The sequence below is a fragment of the Entamoeba histolytica genome, genomic scaffold, assembly GCF_000208925.1.
Source record: "Entamoeba histolytica HM-1:IMSS scf_1104750516393 genomic scaffold, whole genome shotgun sequence".
NCBI classification, from domain to species: domain Eukaryota; phylum Evosea; order Mastigamoebida; family Endamoebidae; genus Entamoeba; species Entamoeba histolytica.
This window is the reverse complement of record NW_001914899.1, coordinates 57,409-82,741: the sequence shown is the minus strand read 5'-3', so window position 1 is coordinate 82,741 and position 25,333 is coordinate 57,409. Positions and strand designations below refer to the sequence as shown.

At 25.5% G+C, this 25,333-nt stretch overlaps 9 protein-coding genes across 9 annotated transcripts in view; 3 read left to right on the top strand and 6 right to left on the bottom strand.

The window, feature by feature from the left end:
- Positions 1-111: 111 nt before the first annotated feature.
- EHI_009660 (DENN domain protein) lies at positions 112-2,907 on the bottom strand (the record flags this gene model as incomplete). The annotated part of the gene is made up of 1 exon (XM_649587.1): positions 112-2,907. One exon carries the CDS (start codon positions 2,905-2,907, stop codon positions 112-114), a length of 2,796 nt encoding a protein of 931 aa, XP_654679.1.
- Positions 2,908-3,057: 150 nt separating this feature from the next.
- EHI_009650 (uncharacterized protein) lies at positions 3,058-4,207 on the bottom strand (the record flags this gene model as incomplete). The annotated part of the gene is made up of 4 exons (XM_649586.2): positions 3,058-3,291; positions 3,345-3,920; positions 3,977-4,112; positions 4,170-4,207. The coding sequence occupies 4 exons, from the start codon at positions 4,205-4,207 to the stop codon at positions 3,058-3,060; spliced, it is 984 nt and encodes a 327-aa protein (XP_654678.2).
- A 117-nt stretch (positions 4,208-4,324) lies between these two features.
- On the bottom strand, positions 4,325-5,332 carry EHI_009640 (WD repeat protein; the record flags this gene model as incomplete). Its single annotated transcript, XM_649585.1, has 1 exon — positions 4,325-5,332. The coding sequence occupies one exon, from the start codon at positions 5,330-5,332 to the stop codon at positions 4,325-4,327; it is 1,008 nt and encodes a 335-aa protein (XP_654677.1).
- Positions 5,333-6,885: 1,553 nt separating this feature from the next.
- Positions 6,886-10,070, top strand: EHI_009630 (Ran-binding protein, putative; the record flags this gene model as incomplete). The annotated part of the gene is made up of 2 exons (XM_649584.1): positions 6,886-7,026; positions 7,083-10,070. The coding sequence occupies 2 exons, from the start codon at positions 6,886-6,888 to the stop codon at positions 10,068-10,070; spliced, it is 3,129 nt and encodes a 1,042-aa protein (XP_654676.1).
- A 250-nt stretch (positions 10,071-10,320) lies between these two features.
- On the top strand, positions 10,321-11,025 carry EHI_009620 (uncharacterized protein; the record flags this gene model as incomplete). The annotated part of the gene is made up of 1 exon (XM_649583.2): positions 10,321-11,025. The coding sequence occupies one exon, from the start codon at positions 10,321-10,323 to the stop codon at positions 10,963-10,965; it is 645 nt and encodes a 214-aa protein (XP_654675.1). The 3' UTR covers positions 10,966-11,025.
- Positions 11,026-11,944: 919 nt separating this feature from the next.
- Positions 11,945-12,304, bottom strand: EHI_009610 (Dr1-associated corepressor, putative; the record flags this gene model as incomplete). Its single annotated transcript, XM_649582.1, has 1 exon — positions 11,945-12,304. The coding sequence occupies one exon, from the start codon at positions 12,302-12,304 to the stop codon at positions 11,945-11,947; it is 360 nt and encodes a 119-aa protein (XP_654674.1).
- Positions 12,305-12,740: 436 nt separating this feature from the next.
- On the top strand, positions 12,741-17,663 carry EHI_009600 (uncharacterized protein; the record flags this gene model as incomplete). Its single annotated transcript, XM_649581.2, has 1 exon — positions 12,741-17,663. One exon carries the CDS (start codon positions 12,741-12,743, stop codon positions 17,661-17,663), a length of 4,923 nt encoding a protein of 1,640 aa, XP_654673.2.
- Positions 17,664-17,754: 91 nt separating this feature from the next.
- Positions 17,755-23,037, bottom strand: EHI_009590 (serine/threonine protein kinase, putative; the record flags this gene model as incomplete). Its single annotated transcript, XM_649580.1, has 1 exon — positions 17,755-23,037. One exon carries the CDS (start codon positions 23,035-23,037, stop codon positions 17,755-17,757), a length of 5,283 nt encoding a protein of 1,760 aa, XP_654672.1.
- Positions 23,038-23,261: 224 nt separating this feature from the next.
- The window catches only part of EHI_009580 (tyrosine kinase, putative), a gene marked incomplete at both ends in the record, with an annotated part of 3,243 nt that continues 1,171 nt past the window's right edge, over positions 23,262-25,333 (bottom strand). The window contains one exon of the mRNA XM_001913570.1: positions 23,262-25,333. This exon is cut by the window's right edge and continues 1,171 nt beyond it. Within this exon, the coding sequence (XP_001913605.1) occupies positions 23,262-25,333 (2,072 nt within the window).

The following is a 25,333-nucleotide window of genomic DNA, read 5'->3' as shown; positions in this document are numbered from 1 at the left end:
TAACTAATAATAGATCTTTAGAATCCCAAAAAAAAAAATTTTTTTGTCATATAAACAAAACCCTAAATTTTTAATTTGATTTTTAAAATTTTGTTGAATTTAATATTTAATTTAAAAATAGATAGAGTCATAAATATTATCTGGTTCAAAAGTATCTGGAACAATAGTGATTCTTGTTATTACATTTATAATACATTTTAATTCATCTTTTTTAGTATCAGAAAATGGTAACATTGTACTTATTCTTGCAACAAATGTATTAATAAAATCATTTGACATATTCATATCTTTCATTGTTTTTGCGATTTCATGAATAATACCAATAGCTTCTTGGTTTTCTTTCTCAACAAATTTTTTTCTTTCTTCAAAAGATAATAATGGAATTTTATTTTTTAATTCTTCACTTTTAATATTTAATACTTTGGCTTTAGACTCATTTATTTGTTGATAATATAATTGTATCCAAATCATAGAGTCTTCCCATAATGGCATTCCATTTAATGCAATACATAATGGTTCTTGAACAATATTTTCTATTCTACATAATTTAAGTGATATTTGAAGCATTAATACTGCACAAACTCTGTCATGTTGTGATACACAAAATTTACCAATAGTTTTAAATATTTCTATTAATATTAAAGCACATTCTTTTGTAACATTTCCTGGACCAAATTCTTTTAAAATAAAACAATGTTGTTTTGTTTGAAGATATTTTAAAAAATTATATCTTTGTTTAATATCACTAAGATCATTAAAAAGCATTCCAATTTCTGGAATTGGCGAACCACAATTATTTAATTTAATTAATTTGTCAATAAACTTTGATCCAATAATTGGTTCTATTTTATTATTTATTGTTTGAACTTTTAAAGAGTCAAGACAATATGAATACATAATTGGTTTTTTAATTTCTTTTTTTCTTACATTATTTAATAACCCAAAAGTATCAATATGAATGTTACTCAACTTAAATGGATCTTTTACTTTGTTAAAAATTAATGGATGTTCTTCTGTTGCTTTATAAAACTTCGTAAGAGTTAAAATATTGTTTTTATAAATATTTTTTTCCATCCATTCATTAACAACAGAACATGTAATTTTGGAATAACTTTCACAAAAGAATTTAAATGATTGTGTTTCAGTAAGATATTTTAAGAAATCCATTTGTTCTGATGGATGTGATAAAATAAATTGATCATCATTAAAATGAATAATAACATTTTCATTTGATATCCAAGTATATCCAATATATTGTTTATAATTTAATAATAATTGAATCACTGCTTTAAAAAAACATAATTGTATTGAAATGTTTGATGGTATTGGTGGGTTCCATGGGTCTATTGTTGAATAATCAAAATCAATAATAGTAATTTGAAGTAAATCTTCAAAAAGAGTATTTGTAATTGAAGATGGAAGGTCTGGAGTAACATGTTTTATAGAACTATGAATAACACTATTATCAATATCAATAAGAATTAATTCTTCTTCTTTAAAAATTGGATCTGCTTCTGCTCTATATGAACTAGGAAGTCCAAGAATATAAGGAAATGGTGATGTTAAATATTCTAATAATATTCTAGGAAGAATTGGAACACAAACACAAACCCATTGTAATGGAAATATTAATAATTTAAAATTTTCAATTGTTCTTACTAATAATGCATTATCTGATGATGTAAAAACAATTCTTTCACCAAGAAGAATATAATTTAATATTTGAATAATTGTAGTTTTATTAAAATAACAAAATAATTCTCCAAGAATAAATGGAGATGTTGGTAAATCATTTCCTTTAGGAAATGTTATTGTTACTTTCTTTTGATGAATTTGAACTTCTTGAGAACTTCCTAATACAATTGGTTGTGTTTTATTAAAAATTGAATCAAATGCATCAAAAACTGCATTATTCCCTATTTTCCCACATTTTAAAAAATTTTTATTATAAATTCCCCATAACCATTCACTCATTTCATTAAATAATGGATATTCACAAAACAAAGCTAATGCTCTTGGGAAATATAATTCTTTAATTTTACAATCTAATCGTTTACATAATGCATTTGATTCACTTTCATTCATTTTTTCATAACTAACTAAGAACATAGCATATCTACATGTTCCATCAGCATCTGTCATAACAAATGGTTTTAATTCTGCTTCTATAGGAAATTCTGATAATCTAAGTCCATCAGGAAAACAAAAAAGCCAAATATTGGATGGTATTTTATCATACTGAGATGGATACATTTCTTTAATTTCTCCAGAAAAAGGAATAAGTAAAGGATCAGTTTGAGGAGTTTCTTCATCTCTAAAATAAATTTTTAAATCTTCCATAACATCACAAAGTCCTATTGCTGTAACACCAAGAAACATACCATTTGGAGGACATAATACTTTTGGTTTTTGTTTAGTTTTAGAAATATGTAAATAATGTTTTCTTGAAGGTAAAGGAATAGGAGATTCTTCAAAAAAACGATCAAATGTACGCAATATTACCCAACGTTCTCCAATTCTTTTAACTCGTGGAGGTTTAGTTAATGCAGATCTTGTTAATCTTAAATGTAAAGCAGCTACAATACCTTTAGGAGAAATAACAGAAGTCCATTCATCTATAGGAATATCAATTCCTAACTTAGATGTTTTCATAATAATTGATCCAACTTCTATTGGTTTTTTACCAAATCGTTTAATTTTAAATAATGAAAAAATTAATTTCTTTGATGAAGTTAATGGACCTGCACGAAAATTAAATATTGGATTAATGCTTTTTTGTGATAATTTAGTTCTTAATATTTCATTATTAATATTACATTCAACAAAAAAATGACATTCTTCAGTTAATTTTGCTTCAATAATATCTATATAAATAACAAATCCATTGTCATTTGATAACTGTGACATATAGTCTTTTTAAGTTATTTTTCAATTAATTTTTTTTAGTTTTTAAAGAAAATGTTATGATGGAATAAAACTACCGTATTATTCAAAAAGGATTATTTAAAAAAAAAATTTAATTTTAAAAGAGAAAGAAGTTATTCAATCCAATTTACTTTAAAGAGAGAATGTTGTTGGAACAGTTGGAGAAGCTGTTGTATATTCTGCATATATTGTTTGTGAAATACGATACGCTGTAACAGAATTTGGACATTGAATAGCTAATGGTGAAGAAATTAAATGACTAAGATGAGAGTTAACAGTATTAAGTATAGATAATGAGTCATTTGATAATTGAGAAGATCCTTGTACTTCAGCGAATTTTTCCAAAGAATCAATAACAATTTCAATCTAAGAATAAATATCAAATCCTTTAAGAATATAATTAATAAATAAAAACAAACTTTAAGAGTTGAACAATGAGTTTCAATATTATTAAGAATAATTAAAGGGATATTTAACCATTCATTTGGTTCTAATTCACATTGGAAAAATTCATCACAATGAATTTGATATAAACATTCTATTTCATCAGAATTTTTATTTTTAATGAATTGAGATAATTGTTCTTTAGTTGTAGTAACTAATTTTTTTTTATTTAATACATATCCTAATTGTTGATTTAATGTTTTTTGTGTATTAGCAATTTCTTCACTTTTTTCTGCATTTTGTTCCATAATACTTTTATATTCTTTTAATGAATTAATCATTTCTTGTACTCTCATTTTCATTTGTTTTAATTCTTCAAATTTTAATTTTTTTGCTGCATTTTCAATAACTGTTTTAATATCTTTTGATTTAGCATTATAAATAGTATTTAATTCAATCATCTTTTCTTGAATTTCTTTTAATTTTTGATCTCTTGTTTCTTTACCCATAACTACATCAAATCCTTTTTCTTCTTCATTTCTAGTTTCATCCAATAAATGAACGTATGTCTTCTTCATAACTTCAAGAGCACTTTTATATGATTCTATTTCCTATTTTTTATTATTACCTTTAATTTTATTTATTTTATAATTTTAATTAATCAAACTTCATTCATTGCTTTAATTGCTTCTTTTAATTTTTGTTCAAATAATCGTTGGTCTTCATTTTGTTGTTTTGACATTAAATCCATTCTTGAATTAAAATCTGTTTGTTGTGTTGATTCAATTTGTTCTTCTTTTTTTCTTATAATTAGATTTTATTCTTTTTTTTTAATTTAAAACTAAATAAACCTAACAAACAAATCAAAGTCATCTTGTCGTGAGTTGTTATTAGACATTAAATTCTTTCAATAATTCTTTTTAAGTTTTTTTTTGTCTATTCTTTATTTATATTTTAATAATAAAAATATTATATTTTAATAGTTTTAAAAAGAACATCATAATGAATGAATAAATCACTTATATATGGGATCTAATGGTAAACTTTCTTCAAATACTAACACAGGTTGATCTTCTTTCTTTGTTAATTGATATTTTATAAATTTTCCTGTTTGAGATATACCAATAATACTGATATGTTGAAGTTGTGGACAATGAAAGAATACAAGAGTAAATACATCACTTTCCATTGTACATTCGCATTTACTATACAACCCTGTATCTTTCATTATTAATGAAAGTCGACTTGGTCTATTATAATTTTCTGAATCTCCTTCAACACCATAAATATGAACGGTTCCACGGTTTGAATTTGTGACAATAAGTTCACTATTTGGTGAAAAATTAAGACTATACACATCTGCTTGACTTTGACCTCTTCTAAATTCATTTTTTTGTTTTAGTGTATTAGTATCCCATACTCTTAATAATGTTCCTTGTGCACTTGCAGTAACTAAAGACCGTGAATCTGGTGAAAATGCCATTGTAGAAACCATATGAATGTGGGCTTGTACTTCTCTTTCACTTTGGGTTTCTAAATTAACTAATTTTATGCTTCCTTCTTGATATGAAGGAAAAGCAATCATTTTACCATCGTCATTACTTACTGCAATCAATCCTTTATTATTCATTCCAGTGTCATATTGATATAAAGGCCTTAAGTCTTTAAAATTATATACATAAATCTTCTTGTCTACAACAACAAATAAATAATTTTTTTGTAATTTAACTGCTCTTACTTCTGTTGGATAATCTAATATCCCAAATGGTTTACCTTGGTAATCATCCCAAATAATTACTTTGTTTGGTTCATACGCTGGATTTGTTCCTCCTCCAACTAATGCTAACATATTTGACTTATGATAAAGTTCTATAATTCCAACTCCCCCTTTTAGTGTTCGTTTAAACCGTTCTCTAAATCTTCCATTTTCTATTCCAAACACACGAAATCCAAAAGTAGTTCCAATGGCAAAACATGAAAAATCTTGGTTGACGGAGATTGTAAGGATCTTTGGTGCTTCCATCTTTAGAATTTTCAGTTCTTCTTAGAAAAACCAACTTCTTTTTAAATTTCTGTTATTTTCAATATATATGAAAAGAGCCTTTCCTCTTCTTTAGGTCATAACATATTATTATCGTACTAACTATTTTCAAAAGAATATTTCTTTATATCTTTTATTTCAAACAATACGCTAAATAACTAATTTTCTTTTAGATTAAATACTATTCTACAAAATTAATAAAAAAGTAATAAATTCTAAAATCAGTAATACTTTCATTTAACGTTGATTTATTTTATTAAATTATAGAATAATACATTAATCTCATGAAATTTTTCTGTTCAAAAAGGTATGTCTAGAATCTCTTTTATTCATGAATGATTTTATCTTCTATTAACTTAATTAATTTATAAAAATAATTTATGAAAATAGAAATTTATCATGAAAATAAATATTTTGTTTGATTAGAAATTCTTTTAATAAAAAGTCATTTTCTTTTTTTTTAAATTTCTATTTTTATCTTAAATAGATATTTAAATGATTTTAATTTTTTTTCGTATATCTAAATGATATTATAAAAATTATAATGTTCAATATTTCATTATGGAAATACCGAAAAATGTTTAAAAAAATTAGAATTGAATAATATTTTATTATTAAAAATCTTTATCATATATTTCTTATCATCTATTTAGATTTATTAATAAGTATTAATGAATTTTGATTATAAAATGAATAAAAAAACACTCAGATATTTAACTTTTGGATGTTTAGAATAAAAAATAAGAAAAGATAGAATAACAGTTAAAAAGAAATAAAAGAATGATATAATAATTAAAGGTTTCATATAACTCTTAAATCATGAATAGAAGAAATTATAAAATTTGTGAAATTCTTTTATCTAACACCCATTTCTTTCTTTAACAACTTGATTTTTAATGAATAAAATTTGACATACTAAATTTTAACATGAGTCTTTATGTTTAAGTATAGCAAAATAATACTTAACTTAGTCTTAAACTATATAACAAAAAATATATTTTTATAACACATAAAAATAATAGTAAAAAAAATGAATGGATACTGTCTCTTGTAAAAAATCTCAAATAAACAATCATGTAAATCAAAAAAAAAACTACACATAATTTCTCTAATGTTCATTGAAAAATTCCTTGTTATAATTCCATTTTATCTAAATTCATGAAAAACAGATTAAATGAAAAAGAGGTAATTATCACTTATTATATTTGGTTTTATCAGACTAATAATATAGTTTTTTTAATCACACTAAAAACATTTACCAAGGCATTTATAATCAAATATAATTTTAAGACATAGACTATTATATCTGGGTTATGTCTCTAAAATTAATAAAATCGTATGTTGTAAGAAGTACTAAGTAAACATCACATATACGATGATTATATTCTTCAGATGTTTATCATAAACAAAAAAATGTTATTTAATTTATTTTTAAGATAAAAAAGTGAATATAATAAAATAATTATAAATTATAATTTTGTTAAAAAGTAAAAATAATTAAAAATAAAAAACTCAAAAGAAAGAAAAGTGATTGCATGAGTATTAATACAATGAATCTTCAACAACTTGAACAACTTGCAACCCAAATGTATTCAGCACAAACAAACCAAATAATAGATTTCAGTCCAACACAGTCTCAACAAATATTAGTTGAAAGTAATAATATATATGCACAAGTTTGTAATTTTTTTTATCTAACGAGGGTGTATGATAGGATAAAAGTCACAAATAGATTCATGCGTTAAAATCATTTAAAAAAATGGCTGATACAATTTCTACTACAATGGAACAAAAACTTCAAATTAAACAATTCATTTATGAATTTTTATCTAAAAGAATTGGTTCATTAAGTTCACAAACAATTAATATTGCAATCAAAACCTTTGTTGACCTTCTTAAAGCCACATGGTTTGATGACCCACAAAATAAAACTTTTATTAATGGATTAAAAGATAATGCATTAAAAGATCCAAGTTCAATACCATTTGTCTTTACTTTATTAGTTGAACTAACTGATAATATGTCTAACACACAAAACTGTACTAATCGTAAAGCTACTATTAATTATAAAGACAATTGTCTTAAAGATATTTTTTCATTAAGTTTAGAAGTATTTAATTTACTATTACAAAAAAGACCATCAAATATTGAACAGTTAATGTTATCAACAATGAAATTAATGCTTTCATGTCTTAAATATAATTTCCTTGGAACGAATATGGATGAAACAACAGAAGATATTTATACCGTTCAAATACCAAATGACTGGAAGAACTTTTTTGAAGATATTACTTTTGTTCAACAACTATTTAATGTATATTTCAATTGTAAACCACCATTAACTACAATTATACTTGATACTATAGGATATATCTCTTTGATTAGAAAATCATTATGGGCAAGGCAAGCTGATGGATCAGGATTACAACATTGTTTAATTGATGGTGCATCAAAAATTGTACAAAGTGGATATGGTTTAGATAATTCAGAGACTCGATTTGTTTTTTGTAGATTCTTAGATAGATTAAAAACTAATCATCCTATTCATCAAATTATTACAACACAACATATCAATTGTTTTTCTCAATTTACTATTAACACTTTTAATAATTGGTCAGATAATAAAAATGCTGTTCTTTATTTACTTTCTTTTTGGAATAAAGTTATTACTTCAACTCAACTTAATGGAGATACACAAACTGAAACATTATTAAATCAAACGGCATTATGTTTATCTCAAGCATTAGTTAATTCAGTCTTACAATTTTTTGAAGTAATGGATTATTCTGATGATGACACTGTTATTGATGAAGAAGAATTTAAATTACAAGATTATATGGAAACATTAAGTTCATTAGCAAAAGCACAATATAAAGAAATGGCTGGATTTTTAACAGAACGTATAGAAGTTATTATAAATACTTTATCACAAATATCTAATGCTACTGATTATAATTCTCCATTGAGAAAAAAATTAGAAACACAAATGTGTTGGTTATTAACTGTAATGAATGCAATGTTAAATAGAACATATAGTAATGGAAATGATAATGAACAAATTCAAGCTGCATTAGTTGGTAAAATTTTCAGATGTATGAATTTAACTGATTCAATTATAAATTATGTAAACAAAACAAATCAAAAATCAATTGAAGTAAAAGTAGAATTTGAATATATGAAATTCTTTGGTAATTTTAAGAATTTATATATTTCTGCATCACAATATCGAACTGATACAATTCAACCTTTAAGAGAAGTATTAGGGATAGATAAAATTGAAGATATAGTTGGTAAAATTATGCAAAAAATTTCATTTAATCTAACTTCATTCCCAAGAAATACATCACTTATTGATAAAACATTAGACACATTCTTACTTTTTGTTTCTTCTTGTTCACAAAGTAAATTTATTGCATCATTACCTTTTACACAACAATTAATGCAAAACCATGCTAATAGGTATTTTGATTTCTTATCTCAATCAACAACTAATGAAGAATTAGTTAAGTTAAGAAGAAAATATTATAGTATTCTTGGTAAAATATTATTCCAAGATGAGAGTTGTGACTTTATGCAATTTATGAGACCATTTGATACAAAATTGAAATTCCTTATAACAAGTATTCAATCAGGTACATTTAATAATGATTTAGTAAGTAATGTTGATATGTTATTATCTATTCTAATTGACTTACAAGGATTATTAACTGTTGCAACTACTGCATCACAGTATATTAAATTCTTTGAATGGTTCTTCTTTGATTATTATGAAAATGTATTATTTGCTGGAGTGGATGCTAATGGTTCATTATTCTTTAATCAAGTTACAACAAGACAATGTCCATTATTGTTATATAATACTCTCAAATTTTTAGTTCAATTTACTAATTCAACATATAATCGAATCAACTTTTCTAATTCATCTCCTAACGCTATTTTATTATTCAGAGCAATAGTTAGTACTATTAAGATTATTATACCATTATTACCATTATTACCAGAAAAATTATTTGATAATTCTATTCCAAGAATATTCACTATATTTAATAATTTCTTGACTGGTAATTTTATTCCATATGGAGTATTAATTTATTATAATGACCCTGCTTTACCTTCTTTAATGCAATGTATCATGTTAACTTTATTTGCAATTCCATTAGATAAAATTTTCCAAGAATCAAAGTTTAGAGTAGTTGTCTTTACTACACTACAAGGAATGTTTAGTGTATTATATAGATTTATCTTTTCTTCTGATGTAAACACATTCCAAAAATTATTGATGATATTGATTAATGGATTACAATCTACTGATCCAAATATCATTCGTTCATCTATGAAGATTGTATCTCAGATTTTTGATACTTATGACTCAGTTCAAACACGAGAAACAGAAAACTTTGCTTCATTTGAGTCTCAAATTGGAAAGAGTCAAAGTTATTTCAAAGAAATGATGAAAGCCTCTATGGAAACAATGCTATTTACAGAAGGGTCAAATCAGTTAAGAGGAGTAAATTGTTTGGTTCAACTTATAAAACATTTCCCTGTCTTCTTTACTGAATATAAAACTGCTTTATTTAATTCTCAAAAAACAGAACAACAAAAACAATTAGTATTAGAAAAATTTAAACTAATTGAAGATGGAGTGAATGAGTCTCACTTTAATGACATTTTGAATAAAGCCTTGAGCGACTTAAAGGGAAATCTCAGTTCTATCAACTAATTTTCTTTGATTTTTAATTATGTTTTATATTTCATTTTCTTAGTAACGAAACAAAACGATACTTTTTTCATCCTTTTCTCCTAAATTGGTTATAAAAAAGAAGTAAAAAATATGATGCCCTCGTTTTTGTTCTAAAAATAAAGAAAAAATAAAGGAAAATTAAGGTTTATTAACTTTAACCCAAAAAAAAAAGAAACGAAGGAGATATTTAAAGAAGAAACTGGATTAAGATACATCAAATAACGGTATTATGAAATACCAACAATTTATCATTGCCACTGGAGGTGTTGGAGTTGGAAAGTCTACTTTAATTAGAAGATTAAAAAGAAGTTTACCAAAAGGAGAAAGTATATTTGTAAAGGAATATGTTGACTATAAACCAGTTGAAGCTAAAAAACAATTAGAAGATACACTCAAAGGTAATGGATCAGTGTATGAATTTCAATTAAGTATTATAGATTGTTATAGACAACAAATGGAACAGGCACAAAATAAAAAATATGTAATTATGGAGAGAAGTCCAGCAGATTCTATTAACATTTTTGCAGCTGCATCTTATAGAAATGGTAAGATAAGTGAGTTTGAATTTGAGGATTTAAAAGCCCGAGTAGAAAAGTTATATGACTTATATAACATTCCTCGATTTGATGATTGTCATTTTACTAGAGTTGATAGTTGTAAATATTCTATTCAAGGTGTTTTTGAATTAGTAAAGGGTCAAGTTTCTATTGCTTTGAAAAGGAAGCAAAGTTGTATTTTCTTCCTCTATTGCAGTGATCCTCTTCAACAAAAAAGAAATATTGAAACTCGGGGGCGGCCTGAAGAAAAAGATTATGACATTAATTATATGATTAGTGTTAATGATGAATATCAAATTCTTTTTGCCAAATATTAAACATTTACTAATATATAAATCTTGTAGTTTCTTTTTACATAAATTAATTCTTTTTAATCATTTGCCTTTATACAAAGAAAAAAAACTATTATTATTACAAATATAATTTGTTAGTTACTCTAATTATCAGAAACAAGAGTTTTGTATTATTAAGGAAATAGACTTTGTTAATCATATCATAAGTGGGTTTATCTGAAATACTTTGTTTAATGAAATAAGTTGCTTAATACTTATATAAGTAATGTCTTAAAGATGTCTTAGGTAATGTATTATTTATTGAAGAGAATAGCCTAGACATTATTAAATGAAAGAGTCTTAAAAGTATATTGATATTCAATACAACAAAAATACTTTCTATACACTGAATGTAATTTTTCAATTAAAATTAATTTCATTACTCTCAACTTACAACAAATAAATAACATTTGTTTCATTTATGTTTTTTTTTTTTACTTTTTCTATTCAAAAACAAATAACAATTCTCTGAATTAATCCTTCTTTGGGTAAACATGACTATTTTTCCTTGGTAACTTGATTTTCAGAATGATAATTTGATACTAGAAAGAATTTTTCTTCTCATTGATATAAAATTCTTGTTGTTAATATATTTTTATTTGAAGTATTTAATGAGTAGTTATAGGATTACATAATTTGGTTCAACAATATCTTTATTTTGTTAATCATTTGTTTTATATTCATTGAAATGTTTATAATAATTTATATTAATATTCATTGAAGTGAGTAAATTTCACTTGGTAATGACAAAACAAAAATGAGTTATTTTCTATTATAGTTAAATAATTGTTTGAATCATATTACTTTTGTTCTATACCCACAGAATTGACTTATTCAAATTTTTATTAAATATCATTTCATTAAAGAAATTAACAGAAAATAAGAATTATCATCACAATTTTTAAGAATAAAATAAAAACAAAATACGAAGAAAAATACATTAAATTTTAATTTGTAGACTTTATTAATCTTCTTCCAGTTTTCGTTTCTTTGATGAGGTAATCCCCTCATCACCTGAATCTTTTTTTGAACGTTTACGTTCTTCTGGTGGATTTTCAGCCATTTTAGCCTCAATCAATTCTATTAAAAAATCAAAAACAGGAGTATTTTTTACACACTCATGTAAGTGTGATAAATTAACACTTTTCGACTTCTTTTCTTCCGCAACAGTATTTGTTTTTTTAATAAGATCTACTAAAAACAATTCAGTTGCACGGGCAATAACCATCGGTACATTCCCTGACATTTTTCCAACATCTTCATCTTCTTGCATAATACGTTTAACTCGAGCAGCAGGTAATAATGTAGCAGTATTTCTTTTCATCGAAGATTTAATCTCATTCTATCCTTTTTAAATAATCTAATAGTGCTCTTTTAGGGCCCTTGTCCTCCCTTTAAATTGGTTTTGGTTGTATTATATTTTTTTCTTTACTTTTTTATATTTTTATTATTTATTTTTAACTAGTTAAATAACTAAATATACTATTAATTTTATTAAAATATTTTAATAGTTCTTTATTATTAGATGATTTTTATTTTTTTATTTTCTAGTTTAAGAAATAGTTTTACTATAATACAATAAAGTTAATCAAAAATAGAGATTTATTACTTTATTTGAAAGTAAATCAAAAATAATGAAAGAATGTCGAAAGAAAATAAAAAATTAAATAACAAAAAAGGGTTGTGAGAATATAAATTTTAAATTCTAAAAATTTGGTATTAAAAAAAGAAAAAACACAAAAAGCAAATCACAGACATTCATGCAAAACCAACTTGTCTTTGCACGATTATTAAATGAAGACAGTTCTATTGTTAACTCTGCATTAGACGAGTTAATTGAATATATACAAAAATATAAAAATCATGAAAATGATGGTTCAATGATTCGATATTATTTAAAACATTCACCACGATGTAATGAATTAGTAGATACGTTCAAAATGAATGCAAATGGAACACCTGGATTTATTCAAGAGAAAGCAATAAATGTTTTAATAGAAATTTTTTCAATGAATTTAGAAGAAGAGAAAGAAGTATTACAAACAACGGTGTCATATTTATTTGGAGAATTATTAACAAATTTTATGAAATGGTTAAGTAGTTCACGTCTTCATTCAAGAATAGCATGTCTTAGACTAATAATTTTTTTATTAAGAAAAGATATTAAAATGTTTAAATTCGTTTATGCAAAAGTTGGTATTACTTATCCAATTTGGAAAGATATTTTTAATGTTGCTTCTAAAAGAGAAATATCAGATTTTAGAGAAGTAATTGTTGAATTTATTGATGTTTTATCAGATGGATGTAATTCTAAATTTGCATTAACATATTTAAATGATTATTTAACAACAGCAAATCCATTATCATTATTCATTTTAGATGCAATAAATGATACAGAAGATATTCAAACAAAATTACTTCAAGCATTAATTAAAATGTTAAAATCACCATATTTAAAAGATAAACAATTCTCATTCTTTTTTAAGAAAAATATTTTAACAACACTCTATAATATGTTTATTGAGCCTCAACCTATTCCTTTACTTAAAGAATTTTTATATATGATTTATACTATTCCTGGATATATTACTCCTTTAATTCCTACAAATAAACCAATACATTATAATACTCTTGTAAATGGAATGGAAAATTTTTATATGTACCATAAAGAAACAAGAAAATTAATGATATCTATCTTTAAAAATCAACCTGCAATTGTTGCTCAAATGTATTTAAGTAGTAAAAATTTTGGATTCAATTTTACTAATGATTTACCTACTTATATTCAAACTTCTTTTTTATTAGAAATGTTAAATACTATGAAATTACCTGTTAATACTCTTAATATTTCTTCTTATGATTTTATTAAAGGGTGTTTAATCTTTATTCCTAAAACTGCTATTTCTAAACTTGCTTCATTTAATAAATTGTTTAAATATCAAGCTGCTTTAATTTTATTTGCTATGGCTTCAAGAACTGAGGTTTATGCACAATCTACTCATGCTGACCAAATATTAATGGATAGTATTTGTCAAGAATTTCCGGATGCACATTCAATCTATGCTCTTGCTACTTCTCAATCTTCAAACTTTGCTTTTATAAAATGTTTACAAACATTAGAAATTCTTCACAGAGTAAGTCCAACTGTATTTCATCATTCAACTTTAAGAATGGAACAAGTAGTTTTACGTTCATTAGAATCAAGTAATGAGTTGGTTCTTTATAGAGGATTGCATTTTGCTGCTGAACTTGGAGAATCTATTAACTGGATTAGTAATATTACTTCAAGTTCTATTTCGAAAAAACAATTTCCTGCAATGATTATTCCTATTTCATTAAGAGTAAATGAATTAATCAAAGACTTTCCTTTACTTAGAGATGAATATAATAAAATTCTTGATCAGATAATTTTCAAGTATTCTCCATATGAAAGTTTTATCTTTAGATCAAATTTAGGAAATGACATTAGTTCTATATTAAAATTTAGTAAAGCAACTCATTCAAAAACATTAAAATCAGTTGTTGATTCAAGAAATTGTTATAAAAAAATGCCAGCTCAATATGATCTTCCTGCTTTATTCCATTTTATATTGTTAGGTCATCAAATTGGTATTGGTAAAACTAATGAAGAAAAATGTATGGTTATATATTATCAAACCCTTCTTAATGATGAAGAAACAGAAATGCCTGTTGATCGTAAAAATACACTAATCTCATTAATGAAAGAAAGTAAAGGATTTCAGAGAATTCAATTATTATTATGTTGTTTTAGATTAAGACATGAAATGATATTTGATGAAGAAGTAAAACAATATTTAAGAGACAAATATCAAGTTAAACAAATAGATGATGGTGATGTTATATATCATTTAAAAGAAGAAATTAAAGAATTAATTAGTCAAATAGAATATCGTGAATTTTCTATTGAAAGCGATGTAATTGATTCACATGTCACAAATATTTTATTACAATTAAATCATACAAGAAAATTATTTGATTCAAATGTTTATAAAGTAATGGCAAATAATCTTATTGAATTATTACTTATATTTTCTTCAAAGAAAAAAATGAGTAAAGAATTATTAGAGACAATATCTAAAACAATTATCCCATTCTTTAATCCATTTTTAACAATTGAAAATTATTACATTACATTATCTAAGTTATTCCTTTATTGTAATAATACAAATTTAACACCATCAAATATTCTTATTGAAACATTATTTAATATCACAAAAAAAACAGTTATAAAAAAGATAATTTATAATAAATATTTTGGTAGTTATTTAAGTAAAATGAAAATTAATAAATGTGTTATGAAAACGTATCTCCTTTTAATTAAATTACTTCCACATTCTCAAGAACAACTTTTAAAGGTATATGAAAATAAATCATTTATTCAAAAATTAAAAATTGGATTATTAAAATTAAAAAATTATAAATATTTATTTGAATGGTATTGGAAAGGAATTTGGAATGAAGAAAAAGAGCAAACATTACAAATCATTGCTTATTTGTCTCAAAATAAAAAAGAATTTGTTCAGTCAGTAGTACTTCATAATTGTCCAATCAAACGAATTGACTCTTTTGAAAATATTTCCAAAGATATTTTAATTCCAGTTAACTTAATGATTTATTCAATTAATAATAAGACACCACTTTCTATTAATTTTGTGTTAAGTAAATGTAATCAAAATATTCAAGAAGAAGAAACATCACTTTATCTTAACTTACTATTGGAAGAGTCTATTAGAAGTAATAAACATGAATGGATTACTCTTACATTAGAACAAATTCATGTTGTATTAAATACACAAAAAGTTTTTATTAATCCTTTAATATTTAATCAATTAAAAGAGTATATTGCACATTGTGAAGAACCAACATTGTCTTTTATTAAAGAGTATACTAGAATATATTATCCAATTGAAGAATCATTGGATATTACTAAACATACTATTTTTAATACACTTGTAGCTCTTATAACTAAAGACTGTTCTTTTCTCGGGGATAAATCACAAGTTATTTTTAAACAAATTATTGAACAAGTTAAGAATTTTACTTTACAAGAGAATGAATATTATAAAGAATTAATTCATATTTGTTGTTGCATAATAAAATATGTCAATTATAACGTATTATTATCAAATGAAGAATGGATTAACCTGATTATTGATACAATTCAATCTACTAGATATGGTTATGGTATTGTTTCATTATTACTTACCGTCATAGAAAATAAAGATATTCAGTTAGAAGTATTATTAAAAATTCAAGAAAAATCCTTCAAACCTAAATGGGAATTACCAATAACCCATGATTTTAGTGTTTTACTAATAAAGTTATATGGTCAAAAATCAGAGAATAATCCAACATTTGATATGATGAAAATGATATATGAGAGTTATAATGGAACAATGTCAAATACAGATAGAATGATTTTTTATTTAATTATTCAATACTCACCATTATATCCAAAATTACCATTAGTTGCAGGAAGACATGGATTAGATTATAAAACATCAATCAATAGAATGTTTGATAATACTATATTCTTTAATAAAAAAGATATGGAATATAGTTTAAGTCATTTTCCATTTTCAAGAAAGAGTAATGAAGAAGATCTTTCTGTCTTAATACAAACACAAGATACAGAAGAGGAATATCCATATGATCCATGTTATCTTTTACCATTAACATACCATACATTAGACAGAGCCATTGTCTTTAAAAAATATATTTTTCAACCAAGATCATATATTTACAATGGATTTTTATCATTTGCTATGATAGCCACAGCAGCAGAAGATGAAAATATTAGAAAAATGGGATATTCTATTCTTCAAAAAACACTTTATATTCTTAAGATAAAAACAACATTTTATAGTTTTTGTCAACGTTCATTCATTCAAGCATTTTTATTTATATTTAGGAATTCAATTGATACTGCAAACCAACAAATATCTGCACCAACTGCAATATTATATTCTAAAATGATAATGGTTGTTGTTCAACAAGTTAACCCATTATGGAAGGTAGTCAGTTCCTATTTATTTAAACGAAATGAATGTAAAATTGCACTAAATCCGTTTAATTTCATGAATAGGCTTGAAGAATATCCATCTACAGCAACAATACTATTATTAGAATCCTTAGCAGAATCTACTTCATTTTATCATTCTCTTCCTAATTCATTTAAATCAAGAAAAGTATATGAAACAATATTAGCAGAAATTTCTAATCCACACACTTTCTATTCTGATAGTAGACCTTCATTAGTATTATTGAATAAAATGATTCAAAAATGGGGTATAACAGATAGTTGTATATTTTATTTTGTTCAATTACTTCAAGGAAGAAATGCTATAAAACTAACACCAATAATTATTGAGTCAATAAAATATATTGTTTCATTCAACTCATTTATTGAAACAACAAAGAATCAAATTCCTTTAAGCATTATAATCATCTTTTTATTAAAACAATGCACTTGTTCGAATGAACTAAGTGAAGAAAATGCTCTGAATATGAAAGATATTCTTCAATCATTAAGTCTTTCTTCTTCTTCTATTCCTCCAATATTTTCAGTATGTTCAATGGAAATCCAAGACCAATTAATATCATTATGTTATTCATTTGAACAGAAAACAAAGAATATTCACAATTGGTTTATTTGGAATTGAATTTAATTTTACTTATTTTGTTTTAACATAATACTTTAAAAATGAAAGACTAAATTAAAAAATAATTGAAATTAACAATGAAAGAAGTGCATTACTTTTTACCAAATGAGAAGAATGAACGTTTTGGTTTAGATGAAATTGATTGTTGATTTTCAATTAGGGTTGTTTGTTTCATAGCAACAGAAGATCGTGTAGGTAATGTACCGTTTCCTTTTAATGTACTATTACTACTTAATTTAGATTGAGTGTTATTAACAGGAGTGCTTTGAGCAAATTTAGAATTAGAACAAGTTGATGATGTTGGGACATTAGTAATTTTTGTAGTTAATGGAACAGAACCCATAATATTTTGATTACTTGTACGTGGTGATTGTGCTTTAGTTGAACTTGGTGACTGTGATGATGACGAAGGTGTTTCAGGAGTTGGTGGAATCTTTTTGTCTTGTTTAGAAGAGGACATATGTTCTTCAGACTTATCTTCGGAGTTTTCGCTAGAGTCATGTTTTCCAAAAAGACCTGAATTACCGAATTTACCAAATGAAACACCTCTTCTATGTGCTCTATTATCTCCTTTTGGTGATGTTTTTGTTGGTATTTTAGTTTTACTTTCATCATCGTCTTTTTTTTTCTTTTCTTCTAGTGAACTAGTTTCATCTTTTTTATGTTTCTTTTCATTTGTCTTTGTCTTTTTTGGTTCTAATATCAATGCAATACATTCTTCAACTATATCAACTATAACAAACTTTCCTTCCATTTCACTTTGTTTCATTGTTTCTTCTAAGTCAACTAAAACCTTCTCTTTAAATTGTATTTCACTTGGTTTAGGATTAGCTTTGATAAGTGATTTTAGTAACATAGCAAAATTCTTTTTTGTTTCAATAAGGTCACAAGGTACACTTTTTAATATCATAGCAGTTCCTCTTAAAAATGTAGTTTTAGAATACATCAAGGTTAGTTCATCATGATCATTTAACATTGAACAAAAATCTCTTAATTCTGATGCACAAATTCCATCAGCAAAGTTACATCTTTTGAAAGTATTTAATAAATGTAATACACATTTAGCTTCTGATAATAATTTTAATCCTTTTTTCTTATTTGATTCATATAGTGCCCTGAAAGCAGCAAAAACATGAGGTCGAAGTACATTTCCTGCTGAATAATTAATAAGGAATTCTAATGCATTATTTGTTATAAAATCGCTTGAACTTTGTTGTTTTGTTAATGAACGACTAACATCAATAATAATATTGAATGAATTTTCTTCAATAATTTTAGAATTAGACTTAGCATAAATACAAAAATTCTTTAATAAAACAAAAATTCCTTGATATGATGATAATTCTAAACACACTTTATATTTTACTTGTAATGAACTACATAACATATCTAAACATTGTGTAACATTATTAATTAATCCATTTCTCATCATAAATTTTAATCTATTCTTTTTTGATTCAGGTGGATCAACAGCATCACATCTAAATAATACTTTAACTATAAAGAAAATAATCTTAGCATTTAACAGTATTGTAATAGTGTCTGAATCTGAGTCTGTCATTAATATTTTGCATAATTTACATACATTAAATAATACATCCTCTTGAATAGATATATAATCTTTTCCATCATCACTTTCACCTTTAGGGATATTAGAACTATCCATATTTCTCCATAACGTTCCTAATAAATCTGTTGTTACAATTTTTTGACATACAATTAATTTAATTTGTGTTTCATTTCTTAACACAGCATCAATAATTTGAATTAAAATTGTTATTGCATGAAGTGAAGCTCCATATTGTTTATTTACAAATGTTTGAATAACAAATTGAAGTAATCCTTCAATAACTTTATATTTAATGAATAATAATGTAATAATATTACGAGAACAAAAATCTATTCTTGTTTTAATATCACTCTGTGAATGTACAAACTTACTGATAACTTCTAATATGATGTTCATCGTTGTTTGATGTTTTCCATCATATTTAAGTGTTAAAACTTGATAGAATAATGATAACCCACCACAATTAATAAACATCTGAGCTAATTGATATTTATTTGTTTCGTCTGACATTACACATTGAATAAATTTAATTAACTCTTTCATATAGGAATCATTTGACTTACCATGAGCCAATCCAAAATTAACAATGCTTTGACATCCAGATAATACAATATTCATCCTCACCATAGAATTCTTTCCCATAACTGAATTAATCAATTGTAATGCCTTTACTCTTAATGGAAAGCAGTTAACAAATTCTTCTTTTTCTAGTACAGCTAATATTGAAAATAACCCAACTGAATGTATAACTCCTGAGAGGTCAGTAAATGAAGAGTCTTCACTAAGCATAAATAATTCATCAATAAGAACTTCTAGTTTATGTGGGGTTTCTTTTGTAATACTTTCAATTAATTTTGCTGATTCTTTTAATTTATTAATAAACTTTTCTTTTTTCTTTTTCATTGCTTCATCATTTGTATCTAATGCATCAATATCATCAAAACTAGGCACTTCTTCTAAAAATGGTTTATCTATAACTCCTCCTTGTTTTACATCCACTCCAATTGCAACTTCTTTTCCTCCTGCTTTCTTAGCAACAATAACTTGTTTACCTTGACTAGTTAATTCAGTAACAGTATTTTGTTTAAGTGTTTGCTCTACATAAGTTCTTCCTGCAAGAGTTTTTCTTTTTGGTGGTTCTTGAGCAGTAATAAAATCGTCCCCCCAATCATCAATTCCTTTAGTAGTATTTGTTTTTCCATCTTTTTGATCTTCAGGAAATCCAAAATCATCTCCCCAATCATCTCCTGATATATCTTTTGAATTATTAGCTTTTTCTGAACTACTTTGCGTGAATTTATTTGTTTTAGGTTCTGTAGGGAAAGTAAAAGCATCTCCCCAATCATCATCATTAATATTAGTTTTCTTATCATTGTTAGCTGGTTGAACAGAGAGGTCTTCAGGAAAAGAGAAATCAGCTCCCCAATCATCTGTTTTATTTTCTACTTTCAAGGAACTTTGACTTTTATTTTTGTCATCACTTTTTACAGGAGAGAAATTAAAATCAGTATCCCAATCATCACCATTCAACACAGATGTTCCATTATTTTGTTGTGAAGGTTGTTGAAGAGTAGTAGATGAAAATGAACCAAAATCACTATCCCAATCATCTATATTTGTCGCTGGAGTTGAAATATCGATAGCACTAGATTCTTTTTTACTACTTGGAAATATAAAATCATTTCCCCAATCAGCAGTAGTATCAACAACACTTCCCATATAAGAAATAGTTTTCATATTAGTTTTTTTGACTTCCTCTTCTACCTTAATTCCATTTGTAATAAACCATTTATGTTTTAATAATTCCCTTGAAGATGCTCGTTGATTTGGATTTCTTTTAAAACATGAAAATAAAAAGTCTTTTAGTTGTACTGAAACAGTACTTGGGAATGGTGGATAGTCATCATTAACTATTTTATATAATGCTGCTGTTGGATTTAAATCATAATATGGTGGATTTCCTGTTATCAATTCAATAATAGTACATCCTAATGCCCATATATCTGCTTTAACTGTAGTTCCTTGCATTTGAATAACTTCAGGTGCCATCCAATTTGGTGTTCCAATTGGATCTTCATCACTCCCTCCTTCTTGTTTTTCATTTCCATTCATTTGAACACTAACTCCAAAGTCTGCAATTTTTACACTTCCATCTTTAGCTACAAGAATATTAGCTGCTTTAATATCTCTATGTACAATACCTTGGTCATGAATAAATGCTAATCCATCTAATACTTGATGAATATACTTTGCTGATAAACTTTCATTTAAGTGATTAAATTTCTTTACAATATTTAATAATGAACCACTTTCCATATATTCCATTATAATATAAAGAAATCCATGACTTTCTGTTGATGCAATATATCTAACAATATGTTTATGTTTTAATTTTTTAAGTAATCTAATTTCTTCCATAACTTCTTTCATTACAGATTTTTTATTTACTTTCATTTGTTTAATTGCAACAAATTCTCCACTATCAGCATTCATTCCTTGAAACACCTCTCCATATGCACCTCTTCCAATTGAATTAGCAATTGAAAAAACAGATTTTTCATTATCTGTTTTTACAACTAATTGTTTAGTAATCATTGGATCATCCCCATCTTCTTCTTCTATTTCTTCATGTTTCTTATTTTTTTTATGTTTCTTTTCTTTTTTTGGTTTTGCCTCAGTTTCATCTTTCTCTTTTATTTTATTTATTTGAGTGTCTTTCTTATCTTTTGTTATTTTTCCTTCTGGGTTTGTTTCCTTTTTGTGTTCTTCAACGTTAGGTTTGTCAATTGTTATTCGTGTTGGTATTTGTGGAATAACTTCTTTTACTTCATTCTCATCCATTAACAACTGATGACCAGCTGGTAATGTAGACACAGATGCATTAGTTATATGAGCTCTTGGGCTTTTGGGAGATCCAATTTCATCACTAGGTAATTGTTTTGTAACAGGAACTTTACTTTGTGGTTGTTTTTCATTTGTAGTTGTTTCTTTTTTACCTGAGGAAATACAATTTTTTAGTTTACTTGATTTTTTTGGGTTAAGTGCTTTTCTTTTTGGTGTGTCTGAAATCTCATCAACTTTTTTTTGTTTACCTCCAAGTTGTTTTCTTTTTGGTGGAGGTTCTGGTTCTGTTATTTCTTTTGTTGTTTGTTCAGTATTTGCATGGGTTTCGATAACTTCATCGTCTTTTGTCTTTTCCCTTAATTCTTTTAGCTCCTCAATAATATCTTTTGGAAGGTCAGTAATTTCTTTTGACTCATTAATATCTTCTTTGGGTAGAGAATTTTCAATTACTTCTTGTGAACTATCTTTTACTTCTTGTTTTTGAACTTCATCTTGAACTTTTTCTTCTGAAATTTTATGTGTTTCTTTTGGTTTCTTTAATTTTTTCTTTCCTTTTAAAGGCTTTCTTGGATTTAATTGTTTTCTTTTCACATTTTTTTCGATTCCATCATAATCATCATCAATTGGTTCATTACATTGGACATGATTAAATTCTTCATCATTCAATATATTATCATTTATTTCTTCTTTAACTGTATTTTCTTGAGGTGTTGTTGTTTTTATTTCTTTTTTTTCTGATGATTTCTTTCTATCTTCTTTTGAAGTTGTTGTTAATCCTGTTGTTGGGTTTTTGTCAGTATCAATTTCATTTCCTTTTTTTGAACTTTTAATCGGTGGTATTGTTGGTTTCTGTTGTACAGAAAGTGGCGTATTAATTATTTCTTCTTCTTGTTGTTTACTTTGAACTGTGGCATTCACTCGTAATCGTCCAGTTGTTCCATTACTATTGACAACACTCATTCGTGCTTTTAGTTGTTTTTTAGTTCATTCTTAATCAAAACGTTTTATTTTCCTTTTTTTCTTTTCTAAAAAAAAACTTTTTTTAACTTTTTTTCCTTAAAATCCCGAATTTATTGAGAAGTGAATGAAAGAAATGAAAAAAAAAAATAGAAAAAAGAAAAACAAAACAATATTTTGTGTTATTTTTATGTACAACAAAAAAGAAATAATTTGAAATTTAACAATTAGCAACTTTGTAAGAATGACTCTAATTTTTCTATTATTGAATCAATCGGGAGTCTTTCTTTAGGTTCTTGTGCCCAACAAAGTGTGATTAGTTTATAGATTGGTTCTGGAATATTGTCTGGTCTTTCTCTTCTTTGTCCTTTATTAATAAAATCAGCAATAGCCCATGGGAATTTAAATAACAATTTTGGATAACATTCACCCCAGTGGAATGTTTCGTACATAGTAATACCAAATGAATAAATGTCTGCTGTTTTTTTATATTTTTGTTGTTGTAAAATTTCAGGAGCCATATAAGTTGGTGTTCCTATTCCTTTTGTGAATGTCATATTTGTCATCATCATATTAATATTTCTTGATGACCCAAAGTCTGTTAATTTTCCATTTACTTTTGAGGATTCATCAATTGATAATACTAAGATATTATCAGGTTTAATATCTCGATGTAATATTCCATTTGAATGAAGATATGAAATTCCTTTTGCAGCATCAATCAATATTTTGATTTTCATAAATAAACGTATTTGTATATTTTTTTCTTTTTTCATCATGTCTTGTAATGAACCAAATTCTGCATATTCTGTTACCATACATATTTTATTAGGAATAAATACTGCTCCATAAAAGTGAATAATATAATCACATCTAAATTTATCTAACATAAATATCTCTTTCTCAAATTCTATTAACGCATCTTCATCATCTTGTATATCTTTCATTCTTTTAATAGCAACTTTATTTCCTCTAAAAATTCCAAGATAAACAATCCCAAATGTTCCTTCTCCTATTTTCTTTTCTTGAACTAATTCATCTGGATCAATCTTAGTTGTCATCTCTGTTTCAGTTTTTATTGTGACAGTTTCTATTATCTCCTTTCCTTCTTTCATATCAAATCCAATAACTGATAACTTCTCTTCTATTTTACATGTGCACAATGGTTGAATAAAAATTTCAAATTCACACGCATACCCTCCTTCAAGAGCAACTAATGGTGGTTGAACTCTTAGAAGAAATTTATCATTCTGTTCTTTTGATGTAAATTGAACTTTTATTTCGTTTTTCCCATTATTGCCAACACATATTATATCTTTTGTTTCACTTCCAACAGGTAAAAATACATTCTCACAGTCAAATGTTATGTTTTTCTTATTAATGAGTAATGGAGAATTTGGACTAAGCTCTATAAATTGAATATTATTATATTTCATCTTAAAAACACAAATCGTTTCGGAATTTCTTTTTCTTATATTACGTTCTATTCTAATGAAAAGAATTAATGATATTATCGTAACAATAATTAACATTATAACAATACATGCTAAAACACATCCAACAATTATACCTGTCATTGACTTTTCTTCACAACTTAATCTGTTATCACTCAATCTGTATCTTCTAGAACATAAAACACAATGTTCATTCTCTTCCTTTAAACAATTTGAAACATTAGTATAATATGTACATGAAAACATTTTTCTTTCTGATGACCTGATAAATCCTTCTTTACATGAAGTACATGAATTATCTCCACTTGTTTTGCATGTTTTACATCCTGTTCCACATTTTATACATCTCCCATTAGAAAGGTATGTACCTTCTTCACATTTTATACAACCTTCTGTTGTGATATTAGTGCAATGAGTTAGACTAGTTGTTGACTCACACCAAAGCATATCAGGAGTCTTGAAATATCCACTAAAACATGAGGTACAAAAATCAGGATTTACACAACGACATCCTTCTGGACATACATCACACATTAATGAAGAATTTCGGTAATACCCTTCTTTACATTCTAAACAACTTTGAGTATTACCTACAATAAATCTATCACAATTCCCTGCTGACAAAATACAATCACCATTAATTGAATAATATCCTGATTTACATGAATTACACTGACTTAAGGATATACAAGAAGTACACTCTTCTTTACAAGTTCTACACGTTGAAGTAGTAGGATCAAGATAATATCCAATTTTACAACGAATACACCCAATTTCATTTCTTACCAAACAACTATTTTCTATCTCTGTCTTAATATTACTTTTCAATCCTACTGGATAATAAC